This window comes from Zea mays, chromosome 1 (assembly GCF_902167145.1).
Source record: "Zea mays cultivar B73 chromosome 1, Zm-B73-REFERENCE-NAM-5.0, whole genome shotgun sequence".
NCBI classification, from domain to species: Eukaryota; Viridiplantae; Streptophyta; class Magnoliopsida; order Poales; family Poaceae; genus Zea; species Zea mays.
Genome location: NC_050096.1, coordinates 104,932,833 through 104,950,179, shown reverse-complemented (window position 1 = coordinate 104,950,179; position 17,347 = coordinate 104,932,833). Strand labels below are relative to the sequence as shown.

General features: G+C 44.3%; 1 protein-coding gene across 1 annotated transcript; it reads left to right on the top strand.

Moving 5' to 3' along the window:
• The first annotated feature begins 1,473 nt into the window (after window positions 1-1,473).
• Window positions 1,474-6,480, top strand: LOC103637728 (probable xyloglucan endotransglucosylase/hydrolase protein 27). The gene is made up of 4 exons (XM_035964065.1): window positions 1,474-1,604; window positions 1,696-1,914; window positions 2,084-2,184; window positions 5,512-6,480. Exons 2-4 carry the CDS (start codon window positions 1,737-1,739, stop codon window positions 6,274-6,276), a joined length of 1,044 nt encoding a protein of 347 aa, XP_035819958.1. The 5' UTR covers window positions 1,474-1,604; window positions 1,696-1,736; the 3' UTR covers window positions 6,277-6,480.
• The last annotated feature ends 10,867 nt before the right edge of the window (window positions 6,481-17,347 follow it).

Sequence of the window (17,347 nt, the reverse complement as noted above, 5' to 3'; positions counted from 1 at the left end):
TCCACTAGGTGTTGTGGAGGCAGCAACAAACCTAGGTATGAGTTCACCGGCATATCATATAATGGCTGGGACTATATAGGCCAATTTGTTACTGATGCATCTAGCGAGGTTTTCTCTATAGCGACATCACGAGACGAAAAACTTGGAATATTAGAGATTTTCGAATGCACGTGTGAGTTTTTTAGTGTTTCTTCTATTCCTCCTATAAGTTGTTCCGACTAATCTCATTGTAATTCCACAGAATGCTTAATAGATTGATCACCAGAATTACCTACATTGCTATCGTGGAATGAAGGTATAAAGGAGTCGAGCTTGATCTTTCCTTGCTTGACTATCTTCTTGTGTCTATCTGCCGTGAAGTGTGACAAGAATCTCTACTTCGCTTCTTCGTGCAGTTGGGCGCATCGTCATTCCATTGCTTCAAGAGATCCTCGAATCGCTGTTGTTCCATGATGGCTAGAATCCATAGTTGCCCTGACAATGTTACCTAGGGTGACGTTGGTACGGTCCTTAGAACCGGCCATTGAGGCCAATCTAATAGATCTAAAAGGTAGTCATCCCTCCCCGAGCGCCAAAAAGTGTGTTGACACCTTTTTATACCAAACAACAACGATCCTTAGATCCTGCTTGTGGGGAACGAGACCTTGTGGATCTCTCTGCGAGAGCGTGAACTATTTGCGACTCTGCGTAGAGAGCTCTGCTCTTCTCGTGGGCACATGAACTGTCTGCGTATAGGCGACAGACTATCCGCAAGGGCGCAAAGGGCTTTGTGAATCTTCTGCATAATCTGGATCTGGCCTCCCGGGAGGGACCCATCGAGGAGGAAAGATCTTAAGGTTGTCTTGTGACCAGCAGGCCACCTAAGACGTCTTTAAACGACGTATAGCCCAAGAGAGGTGAAGATTTAGGTCGAAGAATACTAATACTAAGGGTGTGTTTGGTTTGACTTTTGTCCCTTAAAAACCAAAAGCCAAACTAAAGGACTGGATCCAGAAAGCAGTTTTTTTCTAAAAGTCGACTTTCTCGCAGTGCAAAATTGAAAGCACCCCTGGTCCTGCTTTTAGTGGCTTTCAAATGAAACTGTGAAAACATATATCGAAGAATTTAAGTTTCGACCAAACGGTTTTTAGTTTTTTAACAGCTCACAGCCCACAACAGCTTTTTTCACAGCTCACATCCCACAACAGTTTTTTTACAGCCACAGCCCAAGCAAAGAGACCCTATGGCTAAATTACTCATACTCCTCATACATAAGTTAAAATTGGATTAATAGATCGATTGTTATATGTTTCAATCGGTCGTAACCCTTCATATATAGAGAGGGGGAGAGTTTAAACCCGTTACTAGTAAGTTTCCAACAGTTTCCGTGGACGACCATTCGGCGTTCGGATTGTTTGGGCCACATGGCCCGACCGTCCGGCCGTCGAGGTACCAAATCTGGTGCTCAACAATTTCAAAAATCAAAGGCTTCATTCCAGCTATCCCCAATACGAACAAATCAATGGGGGCGAAACTTGAAAATGAAGCTGCATCGTCGCTTTGTCTCTACTCTTGGTACTGGTACGACACAAGGACGAAGCAACAAGTCAGAGCGCGAGGCCGTGGTAGCTCTTGCTTGCTTCCCTAGCCTTATAGCTAGCAAATGTATGCAACCTGTCAGGGGCTTGACTCCTTGCTGGGCATATATATATATAGGACGTGTGCGCTAGTCGGGCGGGATACGGTCGCTAGCAGCCATGGCATCATCGAGTGCTGCTCTCGCCGTCCTGATGCTCAGCTGGGCGGCGGCTCTCGCGGCCGCGTCGTCGCCGGTGACGTTGTTCGAAGCCGGCTACATGCCGCTGTTCGGCGGCGGCAACCTAGTACCGTCGCCCGGCGGCCGCTCCGTCCGCCTCAAACTTGACCGCCACACCGGTAAGACGTACAGAAGGAATAATCCTCTGCAGCTACCTACCTAGCTAGCTAGCTCTAGCTACTGCGTCCCCGCTCTTCAAATTTGTTTCTTCCTCCTCTTCTTCTCCATTCGGGTTTCTTCTAGTAGCTTCTTGTTGATTCACCAATCATGATGCCCATGCACCGCCAGGCTCCGGGTTCGTGTCCCGATCGTCTTACCACCATGGATTCTTCAGCGCTTCCATCAAGCTGCCCGACCATCACACCGCCGGTGTCGTCGTCGCCTTCTACGTAAGACGCTTCGTTCTTATCTCCACCGTACCTCGAATAATTCCATTATCGATCGATATATATCCCTGTCTAGATGCTTAATTATATGTCGCGGTTGATGATGTCAAATAGTAAGACTAACTGCGGCATGGAGCAAAAGTTCTCAGGATGACTTGCTCCTCGATCGATGTTAATTGATTTCTTCATCCGTACATATACATAGTCTAAAGTTTTTATGTGGAATTTGACGAGTGCCTACATATACTTCTTATAAAAGCTATGAAGCCCATTTTTAATTTTAAAAAATAATAATTAAAGGCTTCTTCCATACCACACATTGCTAATTAATAAATTCCCCAATAAATAATAATGAATAGATGCATGTGTAAATATACACACAGTAATGTGTTGATATAGATGTGTGCACCGGGCCACTTGCTTACACGAAGCGTGTGGCGTGCCTACTACACAAGTTGGTTACCAGAAAGTACCCTAGCTAGTACGCCGTGGAAAGAAAAGAGTGGTTGCAAAAAAACTATCTAGATATTGGGTTTTTTTCTTCCGTTTTCTGTGACAACGACCCAAAAGGGTTATCCATGCCTACCTAAAATTGTGGTATTTGGTTCGCCAAAATATAACACAAACGGGTTATATAGGATAATGGATATCAATACTTTTGTTTGGTTGAGCTCTTTTAAGTAGTACTAGATACTAGTATCCAATATAATTATAACCATTACCACCGGTAAGAGATCATATTTTCATTTCCTTAAGAAAATATGAACCAAACAATAGCTTAGAAGTTTTCTATACATTCCCCTAGTTCTGAGCTATGGTATTAGTAGCCATAGCTAGAGAAGCCATTTTTTCATGCAGGCTTGACTAGTTTTTTTTATTCTTTTATTATGAGGGAATGGGTAGAGAATGGAGAAATGACTCAAAATCGAATCTGGTTTAGAGTTAATTGATGACCAGGGAATTGAAGAGGATTAAGAGAGGAATTTAAAGAGATTTCTTTCTATAGATCCTTCCTAATTCTCTGGTCAACAAATCAATCTCAGCAAAAGAAAGTCATGTATATCATGGTCTAGCTTTCCCACCCGGCAAGATGGATGTAACGGGTTATATTTGTTATTGTCCGTATTTCCATCTTAGGGGATGTTTGAATGCACTAAAACTAATAGTTAGTTGGCCAAAAATTGTTAGTAAAATTAGCTAGCTAACAAATAACTACTCAACTATTAACTAATTTACTAAAAATAGCTAATAGCTGAACTATTAGCTATGGTGTTTGGATATTTCAACTAATTTTAGTCACTAACTATTATCTCTAGTGCATTCAAACACCTCCTTAGCTTTTGTAGCTCGATGACTACAAGTGCGTCGTTGCCTCAGTGCTTTATGGCTCATGATCAGTAGCCGATTGTTAATTTGTTAAGAGTAGTGGTTACGTTGCTGACCGAAAGCAAAAACCATCCATTAAAGACGATCACGGCCATTACGTTTGCTAGCACACAACATCAGTAGCGTGTGGTGGAGATGGTAGGAGGCATGTACCTGTCACGCACTCCCGCATGTACATTATCTTCAGACAACAAAGACGGAATATATAGCCGGCGCCTACAAAATTTCTCGCATCTCCCCTTTCTTCTAGCCGCGCATGGCGGCATCATCATCATCATTCTTAAAGCTACATGGACACGTGTCACGTCCTTGCTGATACACTTTGTTACGCTTGGCAAGTTTCTAGTTGTTCTTCATTTTTTTAACAAGAAACATTAAACTCTAGCTATGTTTCCTGTATCCTGTTTTTCTTTGGCATGCATTGGTCCATTCTTTATAAGTCCGCGATCAGCATAACATGTATATGGTCATGCAAAACACTGTTTTACGTTGTAGACTACATTATTTATAGAGTGGAGTTTGAAAAAGAAAGTGAGATATAAGGTAGGATAGAGAGGGTGCTCTCAAACTTCCTCTATTTTAAATTATAAGTCATTTTTGATTTTTTTTATACCCAGCTTTTATAGATACCTTAAATCTTAGAAATATATTAAAGAGGTTGTCTTGAACTAAACATATTAACAAACTACAATAACTAAACATATTAACAAACTACAATAACATATTGACTAGACATATTAAAAATATTCTTTTTCAAAACAACCCACCCATCTATCTTTAGATATTTTTAAAAAGCTCCTCCCCATCTCCACTTGTCTTGGTTGCACAATTACGCCAATGGGTTCAGTTACACCTGAGAGCCTATTTAGGAACACTGTTTTTTTAAACCATAGTTTTAATACCATAGTTTATGAATGTCATGATACAACTATGATATATTTTACAATAGTCTAATCCAACACCTGTTTGAAGACACAATATTTTGGTTGCAGCATAAGATGGAAGGAGAAAGGGCAAGGCTGTAGCCATGCGCCAGCGAAAAGCTTTGATCTAGGCGAAAGTTTTTTAGACCCAAAAAGATTGTGGTATCGATGAAACCATGGTTTAAAATACAAATTTTCTAAGTAGTCTTCCAAACTCCTTTTTTTGTCTAAAATACCATATATCCTCAAATACCATAGTATTGTCTTCGAACTAGAAAAATACTATGGTTGCAAACGGACCCTGATATGTTGTCATACTTAAGACATGTTCTAAACCTTTAAAACTAATAATTAGCATCTAGCTAAGAGATTTAGAATGAGTCAGATAATAGAACAATTAATTATTAGTTATATCTCTTAAATAGCTATTAGTTGTTAACTGCTCTAACCCAGCTAAAACCATCTAACAATTTATTAGCTGACTAATAATTAGCTCTAGAAGTCTAAAACGATCTAAATTTAGAATGAAACCAATAGTATTTAGTAATCATTTCCTCCTAAATTAGGGCTTGTTTGGATCAATGGTGCTAAAATTTAGCACTACACTTTTAGCAAAATTTTAGCACTTAGAAATCCAAGCACGAGTGGTAAAATGTGCTAAAAATAAATCGATAAAATTTAGCACCCATTGGCAGTTTCACTCTTCAAGACATGCTAAAGTGAGATAAAACTGATGTAGGGTGAGAAAAGATATCTCATATCCTTCTCACCATAGTTCTTTCTTCACATCCCACATTAATTAGAGATATATATGTCTTTCTATATTTATGTGCTAAACTTTAGCACTTACATCTAAACACTATTTATATGCTGAACTTTAGCTCTCTATTTGAGGGTCTAACATAATAACATATACGTACATCTAACACTACTTATATAAATTTTTATTATATGCATCTAACATATACGTAAATTTTTTATTAAAAAATTAAGTTGCGTATGCGTTGTGTGCATTGATCAGCTGTCGAACGCGGACGTGTTCCCTGGCAACCACGACGAGGTGGACTTCGAGCTGCTGGGCAACCGGCGGGGCCACGAGTGGCGCGTCCAGACCAACATCTACGGCAACGGCAGCACCTCCCGCGGGCGCGAGGAGCGGTACCTCCTCCCCTTCGACCCCACCCTCCGGCCGCACGCCTACGCCGTGGCCTGGACCCCCACGGCCATCCTCTTCTACGTGGATGGGACGCCCATCCGCGAGGTGGTCCGCGTGCCGGCCATGGGCGGCGACTTCCCGTCCAAGCCCATGTCCGTGTACGCCACCATCTGGGACGGCTCCGCCTGGGCCACCGAGGGCGGGCGGTACAAGGTCGACTACGCCTTCGCGCCCTTCGCCGCCGACTTCTCGTCGCTCGTCCTGAGCGGCTGCCCCGTCGCCGGCGGCGGCGACGACCTCGCGGCCGCCGAGTGCCAGGTGGCCACGATGACGGCGGACTGCGCCGTCATGACCCCCGCCAAGCGCGCCGCCATGCGCCGCTTCCGCCGCCGGTACCTCCTCTACACGGTGTGCCACGACATGTACCGCTACAACGGCACCGTCTTCCCCGAGTGCGACGCCGACGGCTCGGAACGCGACGACTTCCACAAGTGGGGCGAGTCCAAGCGCGTGTCTCCCAGCAGCCGCGGGTACAAGCAGCAGCAGCAGCGCGCGGACAAGGCCGTCGCCGTTGCCGCGCCTGGCCGGCCCGACACGTGGCCGACCGTAGGGACATTACGTGTCGACTAATAATGATATGTTACGGTTATTAGGAGATTGATGGATTTATATTAGTGGACAAATACAAACAAGCATAGCTGGCTGAACCGCTGAAGTACATGGTACTGCTGCAATGGACACACATTACACATAGATATAGATTCCATATACATATGTAGTGTACACTTAACTCTTTTCAGTCTGATAATATATATACTCCAACTTATAGTTTGATTTGCACTAGCAGTGCCTGCAGGCACATAATGCAAAGATGCTGCTAAATTTCTAGCGACATCAGTTGATCGTTAGACTTTATTTAGCACAACCCATTTTCGCTAGTGAGACTTTTTTTTGGCTTAATGCACATATTGTTAAGTTGTATGCACCAACTAATTCAACCTAAAAAGCTTAAGTTGACAGAAGTAGATAAGCAATTTATATGCACCAACTAGTTCAACCCAAAAAAACTTAATCTGATAGAATAAGATAACAATTTACATATATTATATTCCAATACTCTCCCTCACATCGATCCTCTTTTATGTATTAGATGTGGAATAAAAGCGAGCAACAATTATTTTATTTAATTGCGATAGATAGGATTTGAACTTGTAACCTTTACATGCACCAACCAATTCAACCTAAAATCTTAATTTGATGGGAGAAGGTAAGCAATTCACATATATTATATTCGAACACCTATAAAGCTGGAATGTTTTTTTTTATCTTTTTGGCAAAATAGTAGATACAAATGATAAAATGTCAAATATACCTTTGTCATTTCATCTTTCCTTTCTTCTTTACTTCTTTCCTCCTCTCCTCTGATCCTCTTGACCCAACGACGCCTCTGTGTCCAAGAGATCATTTATATGGTCTAATAAAATATGCTTTTACATTGTTTTACATTGTATAATGTACTGTATTATTTACGAAATAGCGTTTAATCACTAACGGAATCAGGCTCTTTGCCGAGTGTCTGAAGCACTCGGCAAAGCCTGGAAAACACTCGGTGAAGTCTTTGCCGAGTGTGACACTTGGTAAAGAGAGCTCGGCGAACAGTACAGCGGCAACGGCTTCTTTGCCGAGTACTTTTTATCGGGCACTCGGCAAAGACTTTACAGAGTGTCACTCGGTACTCGGCAAAGAAAAGCCGCCGTCACGATGATTGATAACGGAGACGGCGCCTTTGCCGAGTGTTCTAGGTGACACTCGGCAAAGAGATTACCTTTGCTGAGTGTCACCTAATACACTCGGCAAAGAGATTACCTCTTTTACCGAGTATCCTCCGGCCTACACTCGGCAAAGGGACGACCAGCGGGCTCTTTGTCAGTTTCTTTGCCGAGTGCGCTAGGCGGCACTCGGCAAAACTTGCTTCTTTGCCGAGTGCCAGGGTCACAACACTTGGCGAAGAAGCTGTTGCCGACGCCCAGGTGTTCCTTCTCTGCCGAGTGCTATGACCCTGACACTCGACAAAGAGGTCCTATGCCGAGTGTTACACTCGGCAAAGTGACCAGTATACACCTTTTTTTATTTGTTTTTGCTATTACATACAAACAAACAAAATATATCACATGTACATCACAAATATCATATAATCATCACAGATATCACATATACATCACATATCTCACAAACACCATAAATCAAACAAGTTCTCACAACATTACCAACATGTTCGGACACAAATATAAGTATCCAACACTCAACAACATAAGTCTCAAGTATCTCACAAAGCATTACCAACATCTAACAAGTTCAGGCGGGGTTATCTCACAAAGTATGAACAACACTAACAAAGATAATATCTCATCGAGGTGGGGCGGCTGGACTGGTGCGGCGATGGGCGCCATGAGGGTTGTTGGATGCCGCCCCAGATTGTCCCTGCACAAAAAAGAGATTGCATGTGTTATACCAAATGAATATATATCATGGAGAACTAGAATTTTGATACTCACAGGAGTATAGAGTTGAGCGGGGTCAACTGTAGGGAACAATGGAGGTGGTGGAGCAAAACCCTGTGCGGCAACAAGGCTTTGCATGTACTGGAACATCTCCACCATCCTCGCCTCCATCTCCTGACGTCCCTCCTCTCTGTTTCTAGTTGGGTCTGTAATATTCCAAGTCAATGTTATAGTAACTCAAAGAGAAGGTATATAACTCAAGGAATGACGAGTTACAGAAGAACTAACCTCGAGTTGTTGTATGCGATGATGTGAGCTGTCCTGCCGAGGTCGTATGGCTGGGCTCGAGCTCGTGCTCCTTACTCGCACATGAGACAGAGTGGGAGTGGATGACGAGTCGATTGCCCCGTCGGAAATCCAGTACCGCCCATGTCTCTTGCCTCCTCCAACCCTCATGAGGACATCGAGCTCGATCTGCTCTATCCTCGGATCGTATTCTAGCCCGTGGACCTCTTGTGCCAAGCGGTGTAGTCATTAAGGCGGCTGTAGACAGCGGGGTTGTTATTCGCCTCGAGCCCGTCATCCGGGTTGTAGGTGACGTCGGACGTCGCCTTGCCCTTGTGGGCCATAGCATATGCCGAGAAGATGGAGCAAGGTTGGCCACCATGTGACGCCGACTGCAAGAAAACCAATGAGATAGCTAGAAATAATATTTAATCTAGTGTTATATACCTAAATAAAAAACAAGGCGTATCCATGCTTCTGCATATTGGCTTAGGCTGCAGCTGCCTTGGTGGTGGGAGGGACCTTGCATCATCAGACGCCGTTCTCGGCTAGCGTTGTGCGCCTCGTCCTACTCAGGCGAGCACTACCTATCCACCATCTGCTCCCAGCACAGAGGATGTGCGGCGCACCAATATAGAATCATCTACAAAGTAAACACGTACACTGCATATCAGAAGATAAAATTAAGGAAAAATTAAAGTGTTGTATATTAAAGTGTTGTATTTACCTGCAAGTATTGGTCCCTGGTCAACGACATGGTTTGGGCTTGCTGCTTGGTCACCTTCTCTCCAAGGACGGAGCCATGGTAGGTGACGATGGCCTAGATTCTTGCCTCGTAGTGCATGTCCACGACGAGCTTCTTACAGCTCATGGTGGCCACCACATCCGCCCTAGCCTCGTATCTAGCCTCGCATCTGAAGAAATCCTGCATACAAAGACGATGTATCCATACATTATTTCAAGAATATGCAACGAATGAGATATATTTTATATTATAGTAAGACTTACCCACAACTCTTGCTTCACCCGCTCCACGTTGTTGTTGAATTCCCTATCGTCCCGGTCTACTACATCGGGGCGACGGCGTAGTGGTTGAAGGTGTAGGCTAGGCCCGTCACTCCGGCGTACTCAACCAATCTAGGGAAGTGTTCCCTGCATAGCAGGCCAACGATGCCATTGGGGTTGCGACCATGACCCCCAGCATTCTCCACAACCATCCAAGACCTGTCTAAGTGATAAATAAAAAGCATTAGTTTATATTATGATTTTGAACACATGTAAGGACCAAAATCTGTATAAAAAATTAATAATAATAAAATAAATACATGAAGGAATAAAATAGCAAATTCAGATATCTCAAATTATACTTGAGTGTTGAAGATTGAAGACTGAATTTTGAAAACCAACAATTATTTCAAAAAAGAAGTAATAGAAAAGTTTTCTATTCAACTAAATGATTATGCATAGCAATAAATGATGTACCATAAGCATTTATTTACATGAATAATTAATTTTGAAGTAACTTTTACTTCTTATCCCACATTCAAAATACTACTTTTCTAAAAAGAAAGAAAACAATATGAGTGGGTTCATATGTCAAACATCTACCAAACAAATAAATCAATTAAAATAAATATATATTTATTGCTTCATAATTGATTTTGGATATGTATTAAAAAATTGAATTCTTAAACTTTATCGTGGATTTTAATTTGAAATTTGTAAATCCTAAAGGAAATTCTAGAGTGTGGAAAAGAAGGAAGGAAATATTATGTGAGTAAAAATAAGTATAAAATAATAATAATAAAATATATTATTTCTATAATGGGATGTGAATGTGTACATTTGACTCAAAGGTGAAACTCATGAAAGGATTCAAAATTCAAATTTGGAATTTAAAATAGAAAGAAGACAAATAGGAAAAAAGGAAATAAAATAAAAAAGAGGAAACCTGCAGTTGGGCCGAGATCAACCCGCGCGGCCCACTTCTCAGTATGAGGCCCACTTCTCCCACTCTCCGCGCACGCAGGAGCCGGAAACAACTGCGCTAACGTGCAGGCCCGGAACTCTAGTGACCTCCCGGTGTACACGACCCGCTCCGCCACTGCCGCGTGTGACACATGTGGTCAACACTATCTTCTCCACTGTCGCGCCGCGCGGAGGATTAACGCCGTGCGTGAAGACTCCGGCGGCCAGTGCGGAACACCCTTGATCGACCTACCATGCATGCGCGCACTGTGATTTCCTTTGACGTGTGGTCCCCAATTGCAGACCCCACCTTCTTATCCACGCGCTTGGGGGACTAACAGCATCTCCACCATGGCCGCAACGTCTCCATGCATGCCGGAGCCACGAGCCCCACCTTTGCGGCATAAAGCTCTCCCCTCCTCTCGTCTAGCCGCCAGTTGGTTTCCCTACTTTCCACTCTCATGAGCACCTCCACGGGAGATTGAATGCGTGCACCGGCGTGGAGGATAGGGACCGCCCTGCCACGTGTTCGAGCTTCGAGTTTCGGTCGTCGAGCTTGGTGATCGAGCCCTGGGTGCTCAGCCCGATCCCTGGAATCTTGTGGTGCCGGAAATCTTCCCCGAACGTCCCTGGAGTGGCGGCAATTGCTCATCGGAGCTATACTGCGCCGTGGATCCGCCATTACAGAGACTACCTGTGCTTGTCGCCCTAACTTGGTGAGTGGTTACCCATGTAGTTCGACGTGTTGTCTACTTCGCGTAGCACTAGTCGGGGTAGGAAATGGACCTCTGTAGCGCCAGTTGGCCGATCTCCGGTGGGAACGCCGCCGTTGGGTCGGGCGTCGCCGCCCAAGTACGGCGAGTGCGAGCGCGTGGTAACATCAGGGTCACGGGAACCGTCGATTCCTGAGTTAGCGGTCGAGATGATATGCAGCGATACCCTTTCGCCATATTCGATCTGAGCCGCTGATCTGGATCGGACGGATAGAACTTAGACCTAGAATAATAAAATCACCACTATTGAATCTGGATCCAACGATCGCATCTGCGTACCGGTTCATAACTGTGGTGATCTAATCGTGGCCTTCAGGATTTGATCCGATGGTCCAGATCGCACCGTACCCCTTCGGTCGCGACACTTTGCATAAGAGCCCCTGATCTTCACAGTAATCAACCCGCAATCCTCTCTAGTAGGAATCTGAGTGTAGGGAATTTTTGTAGATCAGCCCCTGCACTATTTAGTATTCGATGCGCAGTCCAGTGACCAAGGAAATTGAGAAAAACATTATGGAAATTGATTTATAGTACAAAAATAATTGTAGAAACTTGTATAATTCATAGAAAATTCATACTAGCTCTTTTTTAATCCATTTCAGTTCCTATAATTTTGTATTAATATTGTTTAATACTTAGTGTCTCTGTTTTGACATGAAAACAATGATAAAATTGATTTCTTAATTAATCCTATGCCAGACACATAAAACTATGTAAATTCATAACCCCTTCGTTTTAATTCCGATTTGACTCGTTCTAGTTGTGTTAGTTTCGTATAAGTATTTACTACGCAGTAACAACATTTATTGTACCATGTCTCGTTCTTTTATAATTAGATCTTTATTTAACTTATGTTGGTTAGTCTTGTGCTTATCATTATAATCTACTAATAAATTTATAATTTAGATTAAAGTTGAATTAATTGCTACTTTAGGTTATTTTTTTCTCTGGAATTATAAAATAAACATAAAACCCAGTGTTAATCATTTAATCACATCATAACTTGATGACCATAACCTCGATTTTAGTGATTCTCGATCCCACGATCTCGTAGCAACGCGTAGATTATTATTATTCAGTTTGTTCTTATGTTTGGTGTGATGTTAATTTTGTCTATACCATGTTTGTTTGTATTGCTACGACTAGCAGAGAAGTCATGAGGATCTGAAGAATCATCTTGTACCTGGAATCTCAAGTGACAGGCAAGTTGTGCCCTTGATCCACTTTTGTTACTGAAAGGGAATTAGGCTTACACCTATTTCCTAATTGATTTTGGTGGTTGAATTGCCCAATACAAATAATTGGACTAACTAGTTTGCTCTAGTCTATAAGTTATACAGTCCCAAAGGTTCACACTAAGACAATAAAAAGACCAAGAAAAGGGTTCAAACAAAGAGAGCAAGGGATAACCGAAGGCACCCTGGTATGGCGCACCGGACTGTCTGGTGCACCAGGGAACTCCAAGCTGAACTCTTTACCTTCGGGAATTCTCAGAGGCGCTTCGCTATAATTCACCGGACTGTCCGGTGCACCACCGGACAGTGTCCGGTGCCCCAGGGGAGAGCGACTCTGAACTCGCCAGCTTCGGGAATTCGCTCCGCTATAATTCACCGGACATGTCCGGTGCACACCGGACTGTCCGGTGAGCCAGCGGAGCAACGGCTACTTCACGCGCAACGGTCGACTGCAACGCATTAAATGCGCGCCTGCGCGCGCAGAGGTCAGAGCACGCGCGGGTGGCACACCAGACAGCCTACAGGGCCTGTCCGGTGCACCACCGGACAGCCAGGCGGGCCCACAAGATAGAGCTCCAACGGTCGGAACCCAACGGCCTGGTGACGTGGCTGGCGCACCGGACTGTCCGATGCGCCATGCGACAGCAGCCTCCACCAAACGACTAGTTTGGTGGTTGGGGCTATAAATACCCCAACCACCCCCACATTCAAGTCATCCAAGTTTTCCACCTTCCAACTATTTACAAGAGCTAAGAATTCAATACAAGACACACCAAAGTGATCAAATCCTCTCCCAATTCCACTCAAGGCTTTAGTGATTAGTGAGAGAGATTTGTTGTGTTCTTTTGAGCTCTTGCGCTTGGATTGCTTCCTTCTTTCATTCTTTCTTGCGATCATCTCATTTGTAAGCAAGGCAAGAGACACCAATTGTGTGGTGGTCCTTGCGGGAAGTTTGATTCCCAATTGATTTGAGAAGAGAAGCTCACTCGGTCCGAGGGACCGTTTGAGAGAGGGAAAGGGTTGAAAGAGACCCGGTCTTTGTGACCACCTCAACGGGGAGTAGGTTTACGAGAACCGAACCTCGGTAAAACAAATCCGCGTGTCACACTCTTTATTCGCTTGCGATTTGTTTTGCACCCTCTCTCTCGGACCCAATTATATTTCTAACGCTAACCCGGCTTGTAGTTGTGATTAAGTTTGTAAATTTCAGATTCGCCCTATTCACCCCCCTCTAGGCGACTTTCAATTGGTATCAGAACCCGGTGCTTCATTAGAGCCTAACCGCTCGAAGTGATGTTAGGAGATCACGCCAAGAAGGAGATGGAGACCGGCGACAAGCCCACTACAAGCCATGGGAAAGCTTCATCGGAAGAGTCCCGCAACAAGGGGAAGGGGAAGGAGAAGAAATCCTCTTCCCACAAGTCGCATCGGAGTGGCGACAAGAAAAAGAAGATGAGGAAGGTGGTCTACTACGAGACCGATACTTCATCACCTTCCACCTCTGGCTCCGACGCGCCATCCATTACTTCTAAGCGCCATGAGCGCAAGAAGTTAGTAAGATCCCCCTACGCTACCCTCGCATCCCTAAACATACGCCTTTACTTTCCGTCCCATTAGTGAGAGCACCTAGAGGGGGGGTGAATAGGTGATCCTGTAAAACTTGAAACTTAAATGCCACAAAACTTGGTTAGGAGTTAGCACAATAATGCCAAGTGGCTAGAGAAGAGTCTTTGCAAGACACGATAACCACAAGAAGATCAATCACAGATAGACACAATGGTTTATCCCGTGGTTCGGCCAAGTTCATCACTTGCCTACTCCACGTTGTGGCGTCCCAACGGACGAGGGTTGCAATCAACCCCTTTCAAGCGGTCCAAAGACCTACTTGAATACCACGATGTTTTGCTTTGCTTTACTATATCCCGTTTGCGAGGAATCTCCACAACTTGGAGCCTCTCGCCCTTACACTTTGATGTTCACAAAGAAGCACGAAGTAAGGGAGGGATGAGCAACACACACAAGACACGAAATCAGAGTACCAACACGCACACAAGTCGCAATAAGAGCTCACAACACAACTCAGCGAGTTCACAACTCAAATGGAGCTCTAATTGCTATCGCAAAGAATCAAATGCGCGGAATCGAAGTCTTGGTGCTTAGGAATGCTTAGAGAATGCTTGGTGTTATCCTCCATGCGCCTAGGGGTCCCTTTTATAGCCCCAAGGCAGCTAGGAGCCGTTGAGTGCATTCCAGGAAGGCAATTCTTGCCTTCTGTCGCCTAGCGCACCGGACAGTCCGGTGCACCACCGGACACTGTCCGGTGCAAATTTCTTTCCTTCTTTGGCGAAGCCGATCGTTGGTGCTTGGGAGCCGTTGGCGCACCGGACACTGTCCGGTGCACACCGGACAGTCCGGTGCACACCGGACAGTCCGGTGCCCCCTTCCGACCGTTGGCTCGGCCACGTGTCTCGCGAGGATCGCGCGGCCGACCGTTGGCCTGGCCGACCATTGGCTCACCGGACAGTCCGGTGAATTATAGCCGTACGCCGTTAATCGCTTCCCGAGAGCAGCAAGTTCGCCTGAGCCAGCCTGGCGCACCGGACACTGTCCGGTGCACCCAGACAGAGCTGACTTTGGCTGAACAAAGCCATCTTTAATTTCAACTTGATTTTTCCTGTTTCCAGCACTTAGATACAATACATTAGTCTCTAAAACAATGTACTAAGTCCGAGAAACATACCTTTATACTTGATTTGTACTTTGTCCACCATTTAACACTTAGGCACTTGTGTTGGACACTAAATCACCAGAATACTTAGAAATGGCCCAAGGGCACATTTCCCTTTCAATCTCCCACTTTTTGGTGATTTATGCCAACACAACATAAAGCAACTAACAGAAGTGCAATATCAATTCAAATGAGAACACAAATTTGTTTTGAATCAAATTTGGCATATATGGATCATTCTTTGCCACCACTTGGTTTGTTTTTGCAAATCAACCTCAATTTACTATCTCTAAGTCAAACACACTTGTTGAAACATAAAGAGAGTTGTTCCAAGAGAAATTGATCAAAGATTTCAAAAACTCCCCCTTTTCCAATAATTAAATCTTCTCCCCATAAGAGACCAACTTTGGACAATAAGAGACAAACAAGAGTATTTTGACAAACAAAAACTCTAACTCTACTATTTTCAAAATTCTCAAGTGGTAGCTGATCCATTTCTTGCTTTGGCCTTATTTTCTCCCCCTTTGGCATCAAGCACCAAAACGGGATCAATTTTGGCCCTTAAACCCCATTGCCTCACCAAAATCTTCAACTAAGAGTAAAAAGGCAATAAGAGTACAAAGATGAACTTGGAAAAGTTACTCTTTCATCGGAGTGCAGTGGAAGTCTTGCATGGTCCAAGTCCACCTTTTCCCTTTCAAACCTCCTTTGAGACTAAATTAAGCAAACTCAAGCACACAGTTAGTCTCAAAGGGTCAAGTTGTAGCACATCTCCCCCTAAATGTGTGCATCACTTGCAAAGGACTTGTGAGGTCTGAGGAGTGCTTGTACAACTTGAGCACCATAAATAAACAACAAAATGCATTAAGGAACATGATCAAAGGCATAAACACATGTATGCTATAAATCAATCCAGGTTCCGCGAATCTAAGACATTTAGCTCACTACGCAACTTGCAAAAGGTCTGCTCATCTAAAGGCTTGGTAAAGATATCGGCTAGCTGGTTCTCAGAGCTAACATGAAACACTTCGATATCCCCCTTTTGCTGGTGGTCTCTCAAAAAGTGATGCCGGATGTCTATGTGCTTTGTGCGGCTGTGTTCAACAGGATTATCCGCCATGCAGATAGCACTCTCATTATCACATAGGAGTGGGACTTTGCTCAGATTGTAGCCAAAGTCCCTGAGGATTTGCCTCATCCAAAGTAGTTGCGCGCAACACTGTCCTGCGGCAACGTACTCGGCCTCAGCGGTGGATAGGGCAACAGAAGTTTGTTTCTTAGAACTCCAAGACACCAGGGACCTTCCTAAGAATTGGCACGTCCTCGATGTACTCTTCCTATCGACCTTACATCCAGCATAGTCGGAGTCTGAATATCCAATCAAGTCAAAGGTAGACCCCTTTGGATACCAGATCCCGAAGCAAGGCGTAGCGACTAAATATCTAAGAATTCGCTTCACGGCCACTAAGTGACATTCCCTTGGATCGGATTGAAATCTAGCACACATGCATACGCTAAGCATAATATCCGGTCTACTAGCACATAAATAAAGTAAAGACCCTATCATAGACCGGTATGCCTTCTGATCAACGGACTTACCTCCTTTGTTGAGGTCGGTGTGTCCGTCGGTTCCCATTGGAGTCTTTGCGGGCTTGGCGTCCTTCATCCCAAACCGCTTGATCAAGTCTTGCGTGTACTTCGTTTGGGAGATGAAGGTCCCATCCTTGAGTTGCCTCACTTGGAACCCAAGGAAATAGCTTAACTCGCCCATCATCGACATCTCAAACTTTTGAGTCATCACCCTGCTAAACTCTTCACAAGACTTTTGGTTAGTAGAACCAAATATTATGTCATCGACATAAATTTGGCACACAAAAAGATCACCATCACATGTCTTAGTAAAAAGAGTTGGATCGGCTTTCCCAACCTTGAAAGCATTAGCAATTAAAAAGTCTCTAAGGCATTCATACCATGCTCTTGGGGCTTGCTTAAGTCCATACAGCGCCTTAGAGAGCTTACACACGTGGTCGGGGTACCGTTCATCCTCGAAGCCAGGGGGTTGCTCTACGTACACCTCCTTGATTGGCCCATTGAGGAAAGCGCTCTTCACATCCATTTGGAACAACCTGAAAGAATGATGAGCGGCATATGCTAGCAAAATGCGAATGGACTCTAGCCTAGCCACAGGAGCAAAAGTCTCCTCAAAGTCCA